The sequence below is a fragment of the Carcharodon carcharias genome, chromosome 10 (assembly GCF_017639515.1).
Source record: "Carcharodon carcharias isolate sCarCar2 chromosome 10, sCarCar2.pri, whole genome shotgun sequence".
Taxonomy (NCBI): domain Eukaryota; kingdom Metazoa; phylum Chordata; class Chondrichthyes; order Lamniformes; family Lamnidae; genus Carcharodon; species Carcharodon carcharias.
This window is the reverse complement of record NC_054476.1, coordinates 113,504,577-113,522,396: the sequence shown is the minus strand read 5'-3', so window position 1 is coordinate 113,522,396 and position 17,820 is coordinate 113,504,577. Positions and strand designations below refer to the sequence as shown.

The window sequence follows — 17,820 nt, the reverse complement described above, 5'->3', positions numbered from 1 at the left end:
CTCACCACCACCATCTCAAGGCCAGTTAGAGATGAACATTAGTTGTCAGCCCTGCCAGTAGCCCTCACATCCTGAAAACGAATCAAATAAAAATTGGCTAGTTTGAAGAAAAGAGGAATATTAAAGGGTAGGAAAGAGAGCAGGAAAGTGGAGGTCTATGCATACCATTTAAACTGCAGTCCAATCCCCTACTCTCACACCAACATCTATAATCTCACACTTATCTATACTGAACTGCATTTGTCACCTATCTGCCCAGCTTATTTATGTTCTTCTATAATACTGTGTGCAGATTTGCTCATCTCACTTGAGGGAATTACTTGCCTTGGAGGCAGTTTAGAGAAAGTTCACTGGGCTTATTACTGGGATGAAGCAGTTGGCTTATGAGGAAAGGTTGAGCAGTTTGGGCCTGTGCTCATTGGACTTTAGAAGAATGACGTGATCTTATTGAAACATACAAGATTCTGAGGGACCTTGACAGGGTGGATGCTAAGAGGATGTTTCCCCTCATGGGGGAACTTGGAACTAGGAGGAACAATTTAAAAATAAGGGGTCTTCAATTTAAGATAGAGATGAGGAGAAGTTTGCATTTCTCTTCCCAGCGAGCAGTGGAGGCTGGGCCATTGCATATGTTAAAGGCTGAGTGAGACAGATTTTTTATTGACAAGGGAGTCAAGAATTATGTGGGGCAGGCAGGAAAGTAAGGCCACAATCAGATCAGCTATGATCTATTGACTGGTAGAGCAGGCTCAAGGGACCAAATGTCCTTCTCCTGCTCCTATTTCTTATGTTCTTATGTTCTGCAGCCACAGGCTTGATAGGCCAAATGGGGTGTTTTGACGTTGGCCATTTTATGATTCAAACCACATCCTTCTACAAATTCAGCTTTGCAGCCTGGCAGCATGTTGCAATATGAAGCTCTTTTGATCCTATGACTTTTAATAAGCGTATTAGATTATTTATGTTGACTGAACCTCCCAGAAATAGTATTTTAAGTTACTCTCGAGAGGGAGAAGCACTAAAGTGCAGGTTTCTGTATATAGTATGTCTAACTCCATATAAATATTATATCTATTTTATATAGTATATTTTATCTATTATAGACCAATGTAGAATATGTGCTTTAAAAGTATGAAATTCGTAAGCACCTCTCATGCGCACTGCACATTCCGCCTGTTAGTAAATTAGAACATATTTCTTTCTTTCCCACTAGCAGAAGGTCAGTAACTAGAGGACACAGATTTCAGATAACTGGCAAAAGAACGAGAGAGGAGATAAGGAGAATTTTCTTTAGGCAGCAAGTTGTGGTGATCTGGAATGCGCTGCTTGAAAGAGCAGTGGGAGCAGATTCAATCGTAACTTGCAAAAGGGATAAATACTCGAAATGAAAAAAAAATTGTAGGGACTTTAGCACTGAGGGAGTCCTGCACTGTTTAAGATACCGCCTTTCAAATGAGGCATTAAACTGCGACGACTGTCTGCCCTCTCAGGTGGAGTGAAAGATCCCAAGGCGCCATTTTGAAGAAAAGCAAAGGAGTTCTCACCAATGCCCTGGCCAATATTTAACCCTCAGCCTTCATCAGAAAAAACAGATAATCTAGCCATTTGTCTTATTGCCACTTGTGGGAGCTTGCTGTGTGCAAATTGGCTGCTGTGTTTCGTACATTACAACAGTGACTAAACTTTAAAAGTACTTCATTGGCTGTGAAGCACTTTGGGATGACCTGTGGTCATGAAAGGCACTATGTAAATGCAAACTCTTCCTTATCTCTCTTTCCCTGATATCCTTCTTAAAATTAAGTGTTTGGAACTACCCCTCGCTCTCTGGGTTCAGCCTAACTAGTATCTTGTACAAACTCAAAATCACTGCCTTCTTTGCTAACATATACCATGCCACCAACATCCCTCCTTGCTTTGCTGAGTGGACTATTTGTTTAAGTGCACAGGCCCCTTAAATTTTTATGCATGGCCAACACATGTGGTAACTAAAAGGTCAGGATGCCAGTGAGAGCTGCCCTGCTCTTATTCGAATAGTCCGATGGATCTCTTATGTCCACCTGAGTGGATAAATGAAGCCTCAGGTTAATGTCTCAACAAAGGATGGTACCTCAGACAATGCAGCACGCCCTCAGTACCTACCTCATTGTAGTGTCAGTCCAGATTTTGTGCTAAAATTTTTGGAATGGAACCTGAATCCAAAACCTTATGAGGTAAATCTGCCACCAACTGAGCTGCAGCAGGTGCCTAAAGGACATTTTATAATCAGGAATGGAAATTGGGAGATGTTTATGAAAACATTGATCCGAATTACTTGACAACTAGGGGAATGGAAAGGATGTAAGGAAGATTCAGTAGAATGATCCTGAAAATTAGAGGTTACAATCACATAGAGGTGCATAGCAATTCCAACAGGCCATTGTGGTTGACCAGTCTCCGAACTGTATCCTCACCCGACATATGCACCATGTTCCCATACCATTTTATATTCATTCACCAACCGCCTCTCTGATCTGCTCCTGAAGGTTGACATGGGTTTGAAAATGTAGGTCAACCAGTACAGGGCTGATGGGTGGACAGGATAGTGCAAGTCACAATACATGCAGCAGAGTTTCCAGAGGGTAGAAAGTAGGAGGCTCGCCAAGAGAGCATCGGAATAATTGTGTCTGCCACTGACAAAAGCATGGATGAGGGTTTCAACAGCAGATAAACAAAAGTGGGGTGTGGACGGGTGGCATTACAGAAGTAGAAGTGGGTGGTCCTGGTGATGAAGAGAGATAGAAAAGGCCTCTGGTTCCAGAACGATAGCCAAAACATACATGTGAATGGCCAAAATGAAAATTCAAATTAGGTAGGGCTGGAAAATGTTAGTATGGATATGTACCGGTTGAAAATTAGAGTAGGGTGTTTTGTTTTATTCTTTCCGGGATGTGGGTTAGGCCAGCACTTATTGCCCATCCCTAGTTGACCTTGAGAAGGTGGTGATGAGATGCCTTATTGAACTACTGCAGTCCATGTGGTGTAGTTACACCCACAGTGCTGTTCGGAAGGGAGTTCCAGGATTTTGACCCAGCGACTGAAGGAAAGGTGATATTTTTCCATGTCAGGAAGGTGAGTGACTTGGGGGGGAGCTTGCAGGTGGTGGTGTTCCCATCTATCTGCTGCCCTTGTCCTTCTAGGTGTTGGAGGTTGCAGGTTTGGAAGGTGCTGTCTTTGGTATGTTGCTGGAGTGCATGTTGATGGTACACACTACAGCCTCTGTGTGTCAGTGGTGGAGGAAGTGAATGTTTAAGGTGGTAGATTAGCTGCCAGTCAAGCGGGCTGCTTTGTCCTGAATGGTGTGGAGCTTCTTGAGTGTTGTGGGAGCTGCACTCATCCAGGCAAGTGGAGAGTATTTCATCACATCCTGACTGGTGCCTTGTAGACAATAACAAAGACCATGGTGGAATGAAGCTGACTTGCAGATGGTTTGGAATCAGCTTAGAACATAAGTAAACTAATGACCAGGTTTGGGGACAAGTGTGGAGGACAATAGGGTTCAGGGCTGTGTGAGTGGTAGAGTATTGATGGGATATACTGCGAGAAAATACAGAAAATGGAAAGGGGAGTTAGTGTGGACACTGAACCATGAGCCAAATATTAGGCCCAGCAGAGGTGAGGGTTGGCCTCAGTGATAAGTAGCACACATCAAAAGATTCAGTATACCAGGGGAGGGATGAAAGCAGTCAGAGACAAAAAGAAACAGGCAGAATCCGGCAGGAGAAAGGTCAGTCGGCAACAGTGGAACTGAATCCAGAGCAGTCTAATGTGAAAATCCCTGGTGGAGGAACAGAAAAATAAAGAGGCAGCAGCAGGCAATAATGGGACTTGAGTCATATTGTTAAGGTACACAGGTGAAGGGCATTGTTTAATTAGGAACCTAGAGCACTTATAAAGAGAAACTCTTGAGGTTTTCCATGACCTGTGGGCATTGCAGGGGCTGGAATGCATCATTATATCCCAAAACAACATCCTAATTTAGTTCGGCAAGGTTCCTTTAGTTTTATTTTTTAGTTACAGTTTAATTTGTTACAGTTGTTTTACTCATAAGAATATGGAAGAGATTCTTCAGGCTTTCTACAACTGATGGGCATCATGGGGGCTGGGATGCATCATTGGGCCCCAAAGTGACATTTTATTTTGATTTGATACTTTTCCTTTAAGATTTTTGTCTTAAATTTGTTAAATTGTTAATTTGCCCATTTATTAATTCGACTTGATCAAAAGAGGATAAAAAGAGACTGCTTCCACGACCGGTGGACACTGCGGAGGCTGGTGTGCTTCATCAGCCCCCAAAATAACATTTTAATTCAATTGTATAAGTTTACTTTAAAGTTTTGTCTTTTGTTACAGTGCCCCTTTAAGAGGCTGTCAATTTGCTTAATTGGTTTATTTTTTAATTAGTCCATTTTACCTGACTGACGTGCCCAAAGAGTATTAAGGGAGAATGCCTAGCCAATGTAGCCATAAACAGATCCAGGCAGCGGGTGACTGAGGGGTTCATTTGTTCTGGCTGCCTGCCTGTCTTCTGTGGTTACATTCTCATCCAGGTGTCCTTGGAGAGGGAGCATGCTTGAGGCCTCCTGTGACGAGTGGGCGCCACGGGGACTGGAATGCATCATCTCGCCCTAACCCCCCCACCCCAAATATTATATTAATTTAAATAAGTTTCTTCTAAAGTTTTGATTTTTATTATAGTGCCCCTTTAATGGGCTGTTAATTTCTTTAAGTTAATTTGTTAATTTAACAAGTTAACTTATTTGTTAATTAGTTTATTTGGGTTACTAGTATACTCAGAAGAGTATAATGAGAGACTGCTGGGACACGGGGGAGGGGTAGAAGGCAGAAAGCAGCAGGATCTAATGCTGCATTCTGTAAATAAACTGATTATCAAAAACTGGATTTGCATCTAGTTTGATAGTTCACCATCTGGCTTGGGATCCAATTAACAGCAGGTCAGAGACTAGAATGTAGGATTTGCAAGCAGATTAACAGCACAGTCCATCTAGATAGACTTCCACCATCACAGTGATCACAAGATACAACAATGGAGTTGACTCTTAACTGCCTCTGAAATATTCAGTTCAAGGGCAGTTCAGGATGGACAACAAATGCTGGCCTTGCCAACGACGCCTACATCCCATAAAAGAATATAAAAGTTGAGGTGTGCACTATCTGAGAGGGTCCAATCGAAGCATTCAAAAAGGAATTAGACTGTTATCTGAAAAGGAAGAATGTGCAGGGTTACAGGGAGAAGGCATGAGAATGGCACAAGGTGAGTTGCTCATTCTGAGAGCTGGTGCAGACAAGATGGGCTGAATGGCCTCCCTCTGCACTGTAACAATTCTGTGATTCTGTGAACAAACCCAGGTATGACCTGAGGAGGACCTCAATGGAGGAGAGTTTTAGGATTCAGTCACCTGATCCTCCAGTTAGCACATTTCATCAAGCCGGCCCAGGAGCAAACAGATTCTACAAAACAGCAGCAAAGTTCGACACCATTATAAGATTTATGAAGTAATAGACTTCAGCCCAGGGGGAAGTGGATATCTGGCCAGGACCCAGAAAGCAGCAAAACAAAACTGAGAAAGCAGCAGGTCACTGAATGACAGTCCAAAACTCAGCAGGTAACAACAGCAGGAGGGAGGATAGACTCTAGGCTAGAAATATTTACCTTAAAACTTGATGTGACAAGGTTATTCAAGATTATTGAGAAAAAGGAAGTTACAAGGATGGATGAGATTTTTAGTGTTATGAACAATACTTTCTGCTGGTTAGAAAATCTGTATCATGGGGACAGAGACTGATGACAGCCAATCACGTAAAGGGGGAAATGATAAGCAATGTTTTCACATAGGAGGCTACTTGAATGGGTAACTTGTTACCAAAAGTAGCCATTATAGACTATAACATCATTTAAAATGGAATTGGGTGAGGATTTGAGGAGGAGAGGTATAAAAGGATTTGATGAAAAGAGCAAGAAATGGGGTTAAAAAGAACAACTTCAGTTGAAGAGCTAGCACCAGTGCAAAAAATGGGCCAAATGGCTTCTTTAACACAGTCATTTCCACGATTTAAAGGCTTACAAATATGATATGATTGGTTCGGCTTGGGGATCGCAAAGTGTGATTACCCTGCACCCAATCAAGGTGACGCAGGCAGAATGGAAACTTTGGGCTGCTTTCCCATTGGAAAAGAGTCAAGAGGTCATGTTTCAGCATGGGGCCATCAGGCGAACAAAATGGTGAGAGTATCCATAGAGGTCACTGCAAAGAGTTTAGCCCCAAGGAGCTGGCTGCGGTGCTGCAAAGAGTTCAACAATCTCTCAAGAATGGTCAAGGTCAGTGAATGCATGTCCAGATGCCATCTCCTACCCGCCGCACACCACCAGCCTCACACACAGCTCAATTCATCACACCCTCACCACTCAGCCATCAGCAATCTCAGGCAATCAGAGATCATGCCTAATATTCATAAACTCCTCCTCACCCTCACACACTGACCACTGCTCTCACCCACATCCTACAGACTGCAGGATAAGGTGGCACATACAAGAAGGAAGTGGCAAAGAGCTAGCCAGGTCAAGCAATTCTCTGAATTATTGGTGCAGCCGTCACTGAGGCCTTTGCAACCAGCATCACTGGAACCATCCAGGATGAAGGTGTGTTCCTGCACAAATCCTACTCCACCCTCATCCTGTAAGCTGGTATGAAATGCAAGCTGCAGATGGTGTGGCCATTCACCTTTTGCTTTCCCCCACCAGCCCCCTTCCTTACCCCAAACCTCCCCTTGTGTCTTTTATGTTTTCAGATGCCCAAGAGCTGCCACCTAGAAGTCAGTGCAGCCAGGGCTGAAGCACAAGAACAAAAGCTGATGTCCATGGAGGAAGCAGCCATCAGCTCAAGTATTAGCACTGTAGGGAAGACTAGGGGACACAGCTTAAAATTAAGAGGTCTCCCTTTTAAGACAGAGGTGAGGAGAATTTTTTGCTCTCAGAAAGTGTGAAATTCTCTTCCCCAGAAAGCAGTGGAGGCTGGGTCATTGAATAGATTCAAAGCTGAGTTGGATAGATTTTTGATAGACAAGGGAGTCAAGGGTTACAGGGGCAGACAGGAAAGTGAAGTTGAGACCACAATAAAATCAGCCATGATCTTATCAAATGGTGAAGGGCTGAATGGCCTACTCCTGCTCCTATGTTCCTACGTGTGCATTTTAGAGGTTATAATATAGGTTGGAACAGCATGTGCCCTCTGAGTGCTCTCTTCACTTGTTACTGCTGGACCTGTATGCTAACTGTGTGATTCATGTACAAGGACACCCAGATCCCTCTGTACCACAGCATTCTGCAGTCTCTTTCCATTTGAATGATATTCTGATTTTCTATTCTTCCTAAGTAAGTTAAAAATCTTGTATTTTCCCACATTATACTCCATCTGCCAATTTTTACCTGCTAACTTTATCTATCTATATCACTTGTAGGCTCCTTCTGTCCTCTTCACAACTTTCTTTCCTACCTATCTTTGTATTGTCAGCAATACACTCTGTCCCTTCAGAGTGATGATTAACACGGTTTGCACCAGAAGTGGATCTGCACCATTTTTAGCACTTCAGGGCTTCCATAGAGCCGAAAATAGGCTGCGCTATAGTGCCCAATTTTCCATCCAAAGTGTCTAGAAGCTGATTTTTTTCTTTCTCAGTGTTATAATAGAGAGCAGCAGCTCCTACTCGCATTTATGTTGAAGCCAGTATAAGGATACCAAGGAACATCAGAACAGGAGGAGGCAATTCAGCCCTTCGAGCTTGTACCAATATTCAATCAGAGCATGGTTGATCTGTATCTTAACTCCATCTACCTAATGTCAATTTTATAAGCCTTAATACTTTTGCCAAATAAAAATCTATCAATCTCAGTTTGAAATTTTCAACTGAACCACAGCTTTTTGGTGGAGAGAACTCCAGGTTTCCACTGCCCTCTGTGTGAAGAAGTGTATCCTGCTATCATTCCGAATGGCTCTAATTGTAAGGTTATGTCCTCTTGCTCAATGGGAGTGGTTTTAAAAAATTTATTCATGGAATGTGGGCTTCACTGGCTGGGCCAGCATTTATTGCTTATCCCTAGTTGCCCTTAGGAAGGTGATGGTGAGTTGCCTTCTTGAACCACTGCAGTCCATGTGGTGTAGTTACAATCACAGTGCTGTTAGGGAGGGAGTTCTAGGATTTTGACCCAGTGACAGTGAAGGAACTGCAATATATTTCCAAGTCTGGATGGTGAGTGACTTGAAGGAGGACTTCCGGGTGGTGGTGTTCCCATCTGTCTGCTGCCCTTGTCCTTCTAGTTGGTAGTGGTCATGGGTTTGGAAGGTGCTGTCGATGGGGGCTTGGTGAATTCCTGGTGTGCATCTTGTAGATGGTACACACTGCTGCTACTGTGCGTCAGTGGTGGAGGGAGTGAATGCTTGTGGGTCTGGTGCCAATCAAGCAGCTTGCTTTGCCCGGGACAGTGTCAAGCTTCTTGAGTGTTGTGGGAGCTGCACTAGTCAAGGCAAGTGGAGAGTACTTCATCACACTCCTGACTTGTGCCTTGTAGATAGTGGACAGACTTTGGAGAGTCAGGAGGTGAGTTACTCATCGCACAATTCCTAGCATCTGACCTGTTCTTGTGGCTACAGTATTTATATGGCTTGTCCAGTTCAGTTTCTGGTCAATCGTAACCCTCAGGATGTTGATTGTGGGGGATTCAGTGATGGTAATGCCATTGACCATCAAGGGGCGATGGTTGGATTCTCTCTTGTTGGAGATGGTCATTGCCTAACACTTGTGTGGCATGAATGTTACTTGCCACTTGTCAGCAATTTGGACATGGACTGCTTCAATATCTGAGGAGTCACAAATAGTGTTGAACATTGTGTAATCATCAGCAAACATCCCCACTTCTGACCTTATGGTGGAAGGAAGGTCATTGATGAAGCAGCTGAAGATGGTTGGGCCAAGGACACTACCCTGAAGAACTCCTGCAGTGATGTCCTGGAGCTTAGATGACTGACCTCCAACAACCATAACCATCATCCTTTGTGCTAGGTATGACTCCAACCTACGGAGAGTTTTCCCCTTGATTCCCATTGACTCCAGTTTTGCTAGGGTTCCTTGATGCCACACTCAATCAAATGCAGTCTTGATGTCAAGGGCAGCCACTCTTACCTCGCCTCGGGAGTTCAGTTCTTTTGTCCATGTCTGAACCAAGGCTGTAATGAGGTCAGGAGCTGAGCAGCCCTGGCAGAACCCAAAATGGGCTTCAGTGAGCAGATTATTGCTAAGTAGGTGCCGCTTGATTGCACTGTTGATGACTCCTTCCATTACTTTACTGATGATCGAGAGTAGACTGATGGGGCAGTAATTGGCCAGGTTGGATTTGTCCTGCTTTTTGTGTACAGGACATACCTGGGCAATTTTCCACATAGCCAGATAGATGCCAGTGTTGTAGCTGTACTGGAACAGCTTGGCTAGAGGCGCATCAAGTTCTGGAGCACAAGTCTTCAGTACTATTGCTGGAATATTGTCAGGGCCCACAGCCTTTGCACTATTCAGCCATTTCTTGATATCACATGGAATGAATCGAATTGGCTGAAGACTGGCATCTGTGATGCTGGGGACACGCGGGGGAGTCCAAGATGGATCATCTATTCGGCACTTCTGCCTGAAAATTGTAGCAAATGTTTCAGTCTTATCTTTTGCACTGATCTGCTGAGCTCCTCCATCATTGAGGATGGGGATATTTGTGGAGCCTTTTCCTCCAGTGAATTGTTTAATTGTCCACCACCATTCACGACTGAATGTTTCAGGACTGCAGAGTTTAGATCTGATCCATTGGTTGTGAGATCACTTAGCTCTGTCTATGATCCGGTGCTTATGCTGTTTGGCACACAAGTAGTCCTATGTTATAACTTCACCAGGTTGACACCTCATGTTTAGGTATGCCTGGTGTTGCGCCTGGCATGCCCTCCTGCATTCTTCATTGAACCAGGGTTGATTTCCTGGCTTGATGGTAATGGTAGAGTGGGGGATGTGCTGGGCCATGAGGTAACAGATTGTGTTCGAGTACAATTCTGCTGCTGTTGATGGCCCACAGTGCCTCATGAATGCCCAGTCTTGAGTTGCTAGATGGGTTCGAAATCTATCCCATTTAGCACGGTGGTAGTGCCACACAACACGATGGAGGGTATCCTCAATCCGAAGGCAGGATTTCATCTCCACAAGGATTGTGCAGTGATCACTTCTACTGATACTATCATGGACAGATGCATCTGCAGCAGGCAGGTTGGTGAGGATGAGGTCAAGTATGTTTTCCTCTCTCGTTGGTTCCTTCACCACCTGCCACAGACCCAGTCTAGCAGACATGTCCTTTAGGACTTGGCCAGCTTGGTCAGTAGTGGTGCTACCACTGATGTGCCCCACCCAGAGTACATTCTGCGCCATCCTCAGTGCTTCCTCCAAGTGGTGTTCGACATGGAGGAGCACTGATTCATCAGCTCAGGGTGGTACGTGGTAATCAGTAGGAGGTTTCCTTGACCATGTTTGACCTGATGCCATCAGATTTCATGAGGTCCAGAGTCAATGTCGAGGACACCCAGGGCAACTCCCTCCCAACTGTATACCACTGTGCCGCCAACTTTGCTGGACCTGTCCTGCTGGTGGGACAGGACATACCCAGGGATGGTGATGGTGGTGTCTGGGACATTATCTGTAAGATATGAATCCGTAAGGCTGACTCTGTCAGGTTGTTGCTTGACTAGTCTGTGAGACAGCTCTCCCAATTTTGGCACTAGCCCCCAGATGTTAGTAAGAAGGACTTTGCAGGATCGACAGGGCTGAGATTGCCACTGTCGTTTCTGGTGCCTAGGTCAATGCCAGGTGGTCCGTCCAGTTTCATTCCTTTTTTGTGACTTTGTAGTGGCTTGATACAACTGAGTGGCTTGCTAGGCCATTTCAGAGGGCGTTTAAGAGTCTGTGGATCTGGAGTCACAGGTAGGCCAAACCAGGTCAGGATGGCAGATTTCCTTCCCTAAAGAGGGTGAACCAGATGGGTTTTTACAACATCTGTAGTGGCAGGATTTGAACCCAGATCTCCAGATAGTCCAGCAGCAATACCGACTACGCCATCACCTCCCCCTGCTTTAATCATCTTAAAGCCTCAGTTAGATCACTCCGCAATATGTTTTATTTAAGGAAAACGAGACCAGCCAAAACCTTTTAATTTATTTGTTTGTGGGATGTGGGTGTCACCGGCTGAGCCAGCATTTATTGCCCATCTCTAATTGTCCTTGAGAAGGTGGTGGTGAGCTGCCTTCTTGAACCACTGCAGTCCATGTGGTGTAGGTACACCCACAGTGCTGTTAGGGAGGGAGTTCCAGGATTTTGACCCAGTGACAGTGAAGGAACAGCAATATATTTCCAAGTCGGGATGGTGAGTGACTTGGAGGGGAACTTCCAGGTGTAGGTGTTCCCATTCATCTGCTGCCCTTGTCCTTCCAGGTGGTAGGAGTCACAGGTTTAGAAGGCACTGCCTAAGGAGCCTTGATGAGTTGGTGCAATGCATCTTGTACATGGTACACACTGCTGCCATGGTGCATCTGTAGTGGAGGGAGTGAATGTTTAAGGTGGGGAATGAGGTGCCAATTAAGAGAGATGGATGGTGTCAACCTTCTTGAGTGTTGTTGGAGCTGCACTCATCCAGGCAAGTGGGGGGCATTCCATCACACTCCTGACTTGTGCTTTGTAGGTGGTGGACAGGCTTTGAAGAGTCAGGAGATGAGTTACTTACAAGTTCCCTAGCCTCTGACCTGCTCATGTAGCCACAGTATTTATATGGCTAATCCAGTTCAATTCCTGATCAATGGTAACCTCTAGAATGTTGATACTAGAGGATTTAGTGATGGTATTGCCATTGAATGTCAAGGAGCGATGGTTAGACCCTCTCTTGTTAGAGATGGTCATTGTCTTGGTGATGGCACTTATGTGGCATGAATGTTACTTGCAACTTATCAGCCCAAGCCTGGATGTTGTCCAGGTCTTGCTGCATTTGGACATTGGCTGCTTCAGTATCTGAGGAATTGCGAATGGTGCTGAACATTGTGCAATCATCAGCAAACATCGCCACTTCTGACCTTATGATGGATGGAAGGTCATTGATGAAGCAGCTGAAGATGGTTGGGCCTAGGACACTATCCTGAGGAACTCCAGCAGGGCTGTCCTGGGGCTGAGATGATTGACCTCCAACAATCATAACCATCATCATACCCGACCTCATAATTTAACTCTTTTAACCCAGGTGAATCATTACCTTGAACTTGCTGTGTTGCTTTTATTTGGTCTTCCTCTAGATGGTTAGCAGTCCAAAGAAATAAAGCTCCTCCAACAACGGCAATGAAGGGGCATATCAGGAAAGCATATTGCAGGCTTACAAACTTCCAACGGGTTGATGTTGGATGTGTCTTCCGGATAGCATCGGAGATCTGTGTACAGGTGAATCACAATTAATCATCTTATGTACTAAGTGCTTTTCAGCTGTTTCTGTTGAGGACTGGAAGTGCTCACTGCTGCCCCCTCAGTCTGGAGATCATCTGTTTTATCCAACTATGGCAGCTCACCCTACACATGATGGGTTGGATTTTAGTGGGGGGAGGTGGAGCAGGGCCCTTGCCCCCTGTGTCAAAGTTGGAGCTGAGCCTGCCCCCGCTTGGCCAGCTCACTACACAGCAATTAAACAGCTGTCTGACAGCTGCTGGGCGATGAAATGGCTGGCAGCTTTCCGGTCCCAGTGGCCGCTGCTAGGAGTCCTCGAGTGCGATCATCGATGGAAGTGGATGTGAAGGAAAGGGTGGTGGGCGGGGTGGATGGGTGGTGGGTGGTGGGTGGTATCACCGGGACCAGGCTGGAGTAAAGATGGGTAACTGTTGTTGAGGTGCAGATCAGCCATGGTGTGATTGAATTGCAGACTCGAGGGGCTAAAAGGCCTCCTCCTGTTCCTAATGTTCCTGTGCATATTGTTCAGTCAATCACTCCTCTACTGGTGCTCAGATGGTCAGCAATTATTTTCGCAAAGCCATTTCTCCCCTCTGCCCCTACAGAGGATGAGGTAAAGCTCTGTGGCCACCCGCACTCTCGGACTGGGACATAAGTACCTCCATCTGTTAAAGGAGCAGTGATCGTACAGACCGTGATTCACAAGAAAGTCTGGGATTGAATTGTGCCACACCCTTCAAACTCAACCAAAGACATGCTGACTGCGAAGGCCTTTGCCTTTCTTGTTTCTGGATTATTCCAAATGGCCATTGGCGACATCAGGTGAAAGTCAATCATCAGTACCTAATAAATCTTAGCTTATGTTAGCAGGGTATTGGATCAAGGCGGCAGTGTCAGAGTTGAGTCTTATTCCATGGATACTCCCATTTTCCAGCCAGAATTACTGTCAGTCATTAGGAGTGGCAACTTGCTACCTGACAGTGGAGCAGTTTTAGCTCTGGTTCAGTGGGTAGCACTCTCACCTCTAAGTCATGGGTTCAAATCCCACTCCAAGACTTGAACACAAAAACCAAGGCTGACACTCCAATGCAGTACTGAGGGAGTGCTGCACAGCTGGAGGCGCTGTCTTTTCGATAAGACGTTAAATTGAAGTTGTGTCTCTCTCAGGTGGAGGACGAGATCTCTCTAGTGTTCCGATCAGTGTTTATTCCTCAAACAATGGATTATTTGGTTGTTATGACATTGCTGTAGTGGGAGCTTGCTATGCACAAATTAGCTGCCAAATTTCCTACATTGCAAAGGTGACTATACTTCCAAAGTACTTAATTGGCTGTAAGGTGCTTTGGGATATCCTGAGGTTGTGAAAGGTGCCATATAAATGCAAGTCTTTCTAATTGGCTGCCCTGGCTCAGCACATACTGGGGGTTAAACTGGGAGCCTCTCACATACACCTCATCAGCATTCAAGCCATAACTCAAGATCATACTGCAGGTTGTCTTTGGTGTATAGAATTAAAATGATCCCAAAGAAATACTTGCATTAATATTAACGTTGCACTTTTCTCAATCCAAAGACACCCCAAAACACTTTACAGCCACAGAAGTATTTTTGAAATAGTCTATGGAAGGCTTTGCAGGGAGCCTGACAGCTAATTTGTGCACAGCAAGCTCCCACAAACGGCAATGAAAATATTTGCAGATGTTTTACTGATGTTGATTGGGAGATTGGGGGAGGTGGTGGCACAGTGGTATTGTCACTCAACTAGTATCCCAGCATAACTAGGGTAATGCTCTGGAGACCTGGGTTTGAATCCCACCATAGTGATGGTGAAATTTGAATCCAATAAAAATCTGGAATTAAAAGTCTGATGATGACCATGAAGCCATTGCCGATTGTCATAAAAACCCACCTGGCTCACTAATGCCCTTTAGGGAAGTAAATCCGCCATCCTTACTGGCCTACATGTGACTCCAGACCCACAGCAATGGGGTTGACTCTTAAAATGCCCTCTGAACAAGGGCAATTAGGGTTGGGCAATAAATGCTGGCCTAGCCAATGAATCCCATGTCCCATGAACAAATATACAGAAAAAAAGATAAATATTGGTAGAATATTTATTGGATATTATATATTGAAGAACTCCCCTGCTCTTCTTCGAATAGTGTCATGGGAACTTTTACATCTACCTCAGGGCTGATTGGGCCTTGACAGATGGCACCTCCGAGAGCGCAACACTACCTGGCCTTAAAGAGCTTTGGGGCAGTCTTAGCTCATGAAAAGTGATATGTAAATACATCTTCCTTTCTTCCTGATCAATGTCATCACCAGTCGGGTATGCCACTGAACTTCCATGTTGTACTCACTGGAACTGTGGTCTTGGTGAAAATTCTCCCAGGAAGGAATATAGAGTGAGAAGCGAATCATACTTACACGACCGATGATGTAGGAGCTGCTGGCATCTCCCAGAAGGTGGCAGACAGTTATCTGTACTGCTTCTGCCATTGAGCGTCGGGCTGGGACAATAACGTACTGGGAATAAAATAAAACCACAAGTTAGAACGATTGTTTCACAAATGCCCAGCTGAGTAGATACATTTACATCATACTGGGCCCAAACATCCCTCTACTTCAGGAAGGTTTGAATTCAAGCTCGACTCTCTGAGTTGCCCTAACAGAGGGAGGTCTATCTCATCAGCTACACAGAAGAGGAAATTACGAGTGCCCTGCCCTGAATTTCTGTCCATGGACTGAAATTCCAAAGCAGGAGGTTCATGGATACGAGAGGCTCCAGCACTCATAAAAACAGAATCTTTCAGCAGGAAGGAGGCCATTCAGCCCATTATGCCTGTGCTAGCCTTTTTAAGGAGCTGTCTAATCCACTCACTCCCCTGCTCTTTCCCTGTGGCTCTGAAAATTTCAAGTCTTTATCTAATGTCTTTGTAAAGTTATTATTGAATCTGCTACAAACACTTTTTCAGATAGTGCATTTCAGATCAAAATAACTCACTACATAAAAGACATTCTCCCCCATTCCCTCTGGCTCTTTTGTCAATTATCTTTATTCTACATCCTTTGGTTACTGACCCTCCTGCCCATGGAAACAAAAGCAGGTTAGAGGCTGGGAATCCTGTGGCGAGTAATTCACCTCCCCCAAAGCCTGCCCACCATCTACAAGGCACAAGTCAGGAGTGTGATGGAATACTCTCCACTTTCCTGGAAGAGTGCAGCTCCAACAACACTCAAGAAACTTGACACCATCCAGGGCAAAGCAGTCCGCTTGATTGACACCCCATCCACGAACATTCACTCCCTCCACCACTGGCACACAGTGGCAGCAGTGTGTGCCATCTACAAAATGCACTGCAGCAACTCATCAAGGCTCCTTTGACAGCATCTCCCAAACCCACAACTACTACCATCTAGAAGGACAAGGGCAGTAGATGCACGGGAACACCACCACCTGCAAGTTCCCCTTCAAGTCTGACTTGGAAATATATCGAAACTCCTCAGAATTTTTAGTGCCTCTATTAATTCTCCGCTTAACATCTTCTGTACAGAGAAGAATCCCGTCTTCTCCAGTCTATGCTACACTGACATCTTGCCCAGTGAAATTCTGACTTGATCAGTTCCATATTCAGTAGTAGAGGATACTGATGTTTACTTGTCCATTCGTTGGAAGGAGGAATCCATAGAGATAACTGTCTATGGAGGCGGTTGCTCCATTGGGATGTATCGGAAATGAAGAATAAAGAAAAGCTAATGCATGAGATGAGATACATTGCAGCCCTCGTTAATGAGTACCATATGGAGGTGCTTTTGATATGCAATGTGTCAAATCCCAAACACTCAAGAGATAGGAAGAAATTACTTTTTAGTAATTGGGCTGCTGATTGAAACATGGGACAAGTAAGGTACAGAAAGAGGCCATTCAGCCCATCGTGTCTGTCAGCCAAAATAAAAACCTATCAGCCTAATCCTGCTTTCCAGATCTTGGTTGATTGGTTATGGGACTTCAAGTGTGTATCCAAGTGTTTCTTTTTAAATGTTTTGCTGGTTTCTGTGACTACCACCCTTTCAGGCTGTGAGTTTCAGAACCCCATCACTTTCTGGGTGAACAAAATTCACCTCAACTCCCCTCTAATCCAGGAGTTCCCAAACTGTGGGTTGCAACTGTGGCGAGCTGTAAGGCAGCAATGGTGGCTGTGGAGCTCAGGCTGAGTTTTGACAGCTGCGAGGCTCCTTTAAATGTTTGCGTTCTCTTTCTGTCATTGGGTGTGTCTGTTCTCTGAGGCCTGATCGTTGCTACAACCACTGCCTGTAAAAAGGTGAAACTTTGCTTTTTTCAGGGCAAATCCAGCAGTTTTAACACTTCCCCCTCCTCTCCCACCAACCAATCTAGTCAACAACAATACCTCCCCATCCCAGATCAACTACTCACCTTTCCACGCGCCTTTCCCCCCCACCCCCCCACCCACCCCCTGCACCAATTTTCTCTCTGGGGTCATATGAAGTATAAGGCATTAAAATGAGGTCACAAAGGGAAAATGTTTGGGAGGCTCTGAGCTAATCCTTCCACCTTAAATCACTTTATATTTATGCCCCCGGTTATTGACCTCTCTGCTAATGGAAATAGGTCCTTCCCATCCGCTCTATCCTGGTCCCGCATAATTTTATACACCTCAATTAAATCTCCTCTCAGCCTCCTCTGCTCCAAGGAAAACATCCTCTAATCTCTCCTCAGAGCTAAAATCCTCCTGTTCATCAAAAATCCAGATTGTACACCGTCAGAAACCAATTACAATGACCAAAGAGGTTGGTGGTTTGGAATGGAATGCAAGTCTGGCACAGTGTTTACAAGTGTTATGGAGATGAATAAGTAAGCACTTTTAAAGAAAAACAGAAACCCTTTGTACACCTTTACTGCGATGACTGTACTTCTATCAGAATGGTTCGCCCATTCTGAATGTGATTATCCAACAGTGCAATACTGCGTGTACATTTATTTAAGAGCAACACTATCTTTTTAAAATAGTTTCCTCCCTGAATTCTGGATCTTAACAATGAATCTGTTCACCATCTTTCTTGCTGTGGCCTTTAATATTGAATGGATGTCTGTTTATTTTGCTCATGAACTCAAGGTCTCTGGTTGGTCAACAGTGTTAAAAGAACATGGCTGCCAAAGCCCAAGAAGTCTAGGCTGGTTTCCATGGCCTCACAAGCATACAACCAATGGCAGACAGGAAAAGAGCTGCTGGCCCATCCAGC

General features: G+C 44.9%; 1 protein-coding gene across 1 annotated transcript in view; it reads right to left on the bottom strand.

Annotated features, from left to right (window-relative positions):
• LOC121283331 (protein spinster homolog 3-like) overlaps positions 1-17,820 on the bottom strand; it is a 142,674-nt gene that overhangs the window by 35,076 nt on the left and 89,778 nt on the right. The window contains exons 10-11 of the mRNA XM_041197795.1: positions 14,986-15,084; positions 12,374-12,545 (exon numbers count right to left, since the gene is read on the bottom strand). Of these exons, the coding sequence (XP_041053729.1) occupies positions 12,374-12,545; positions 14,986-15,084 (271 nt within the window). The remainder of the gene's footprint in view (positions 1-12,373; positions 12,546-14,985; positions 15,085-17,820) is intronic.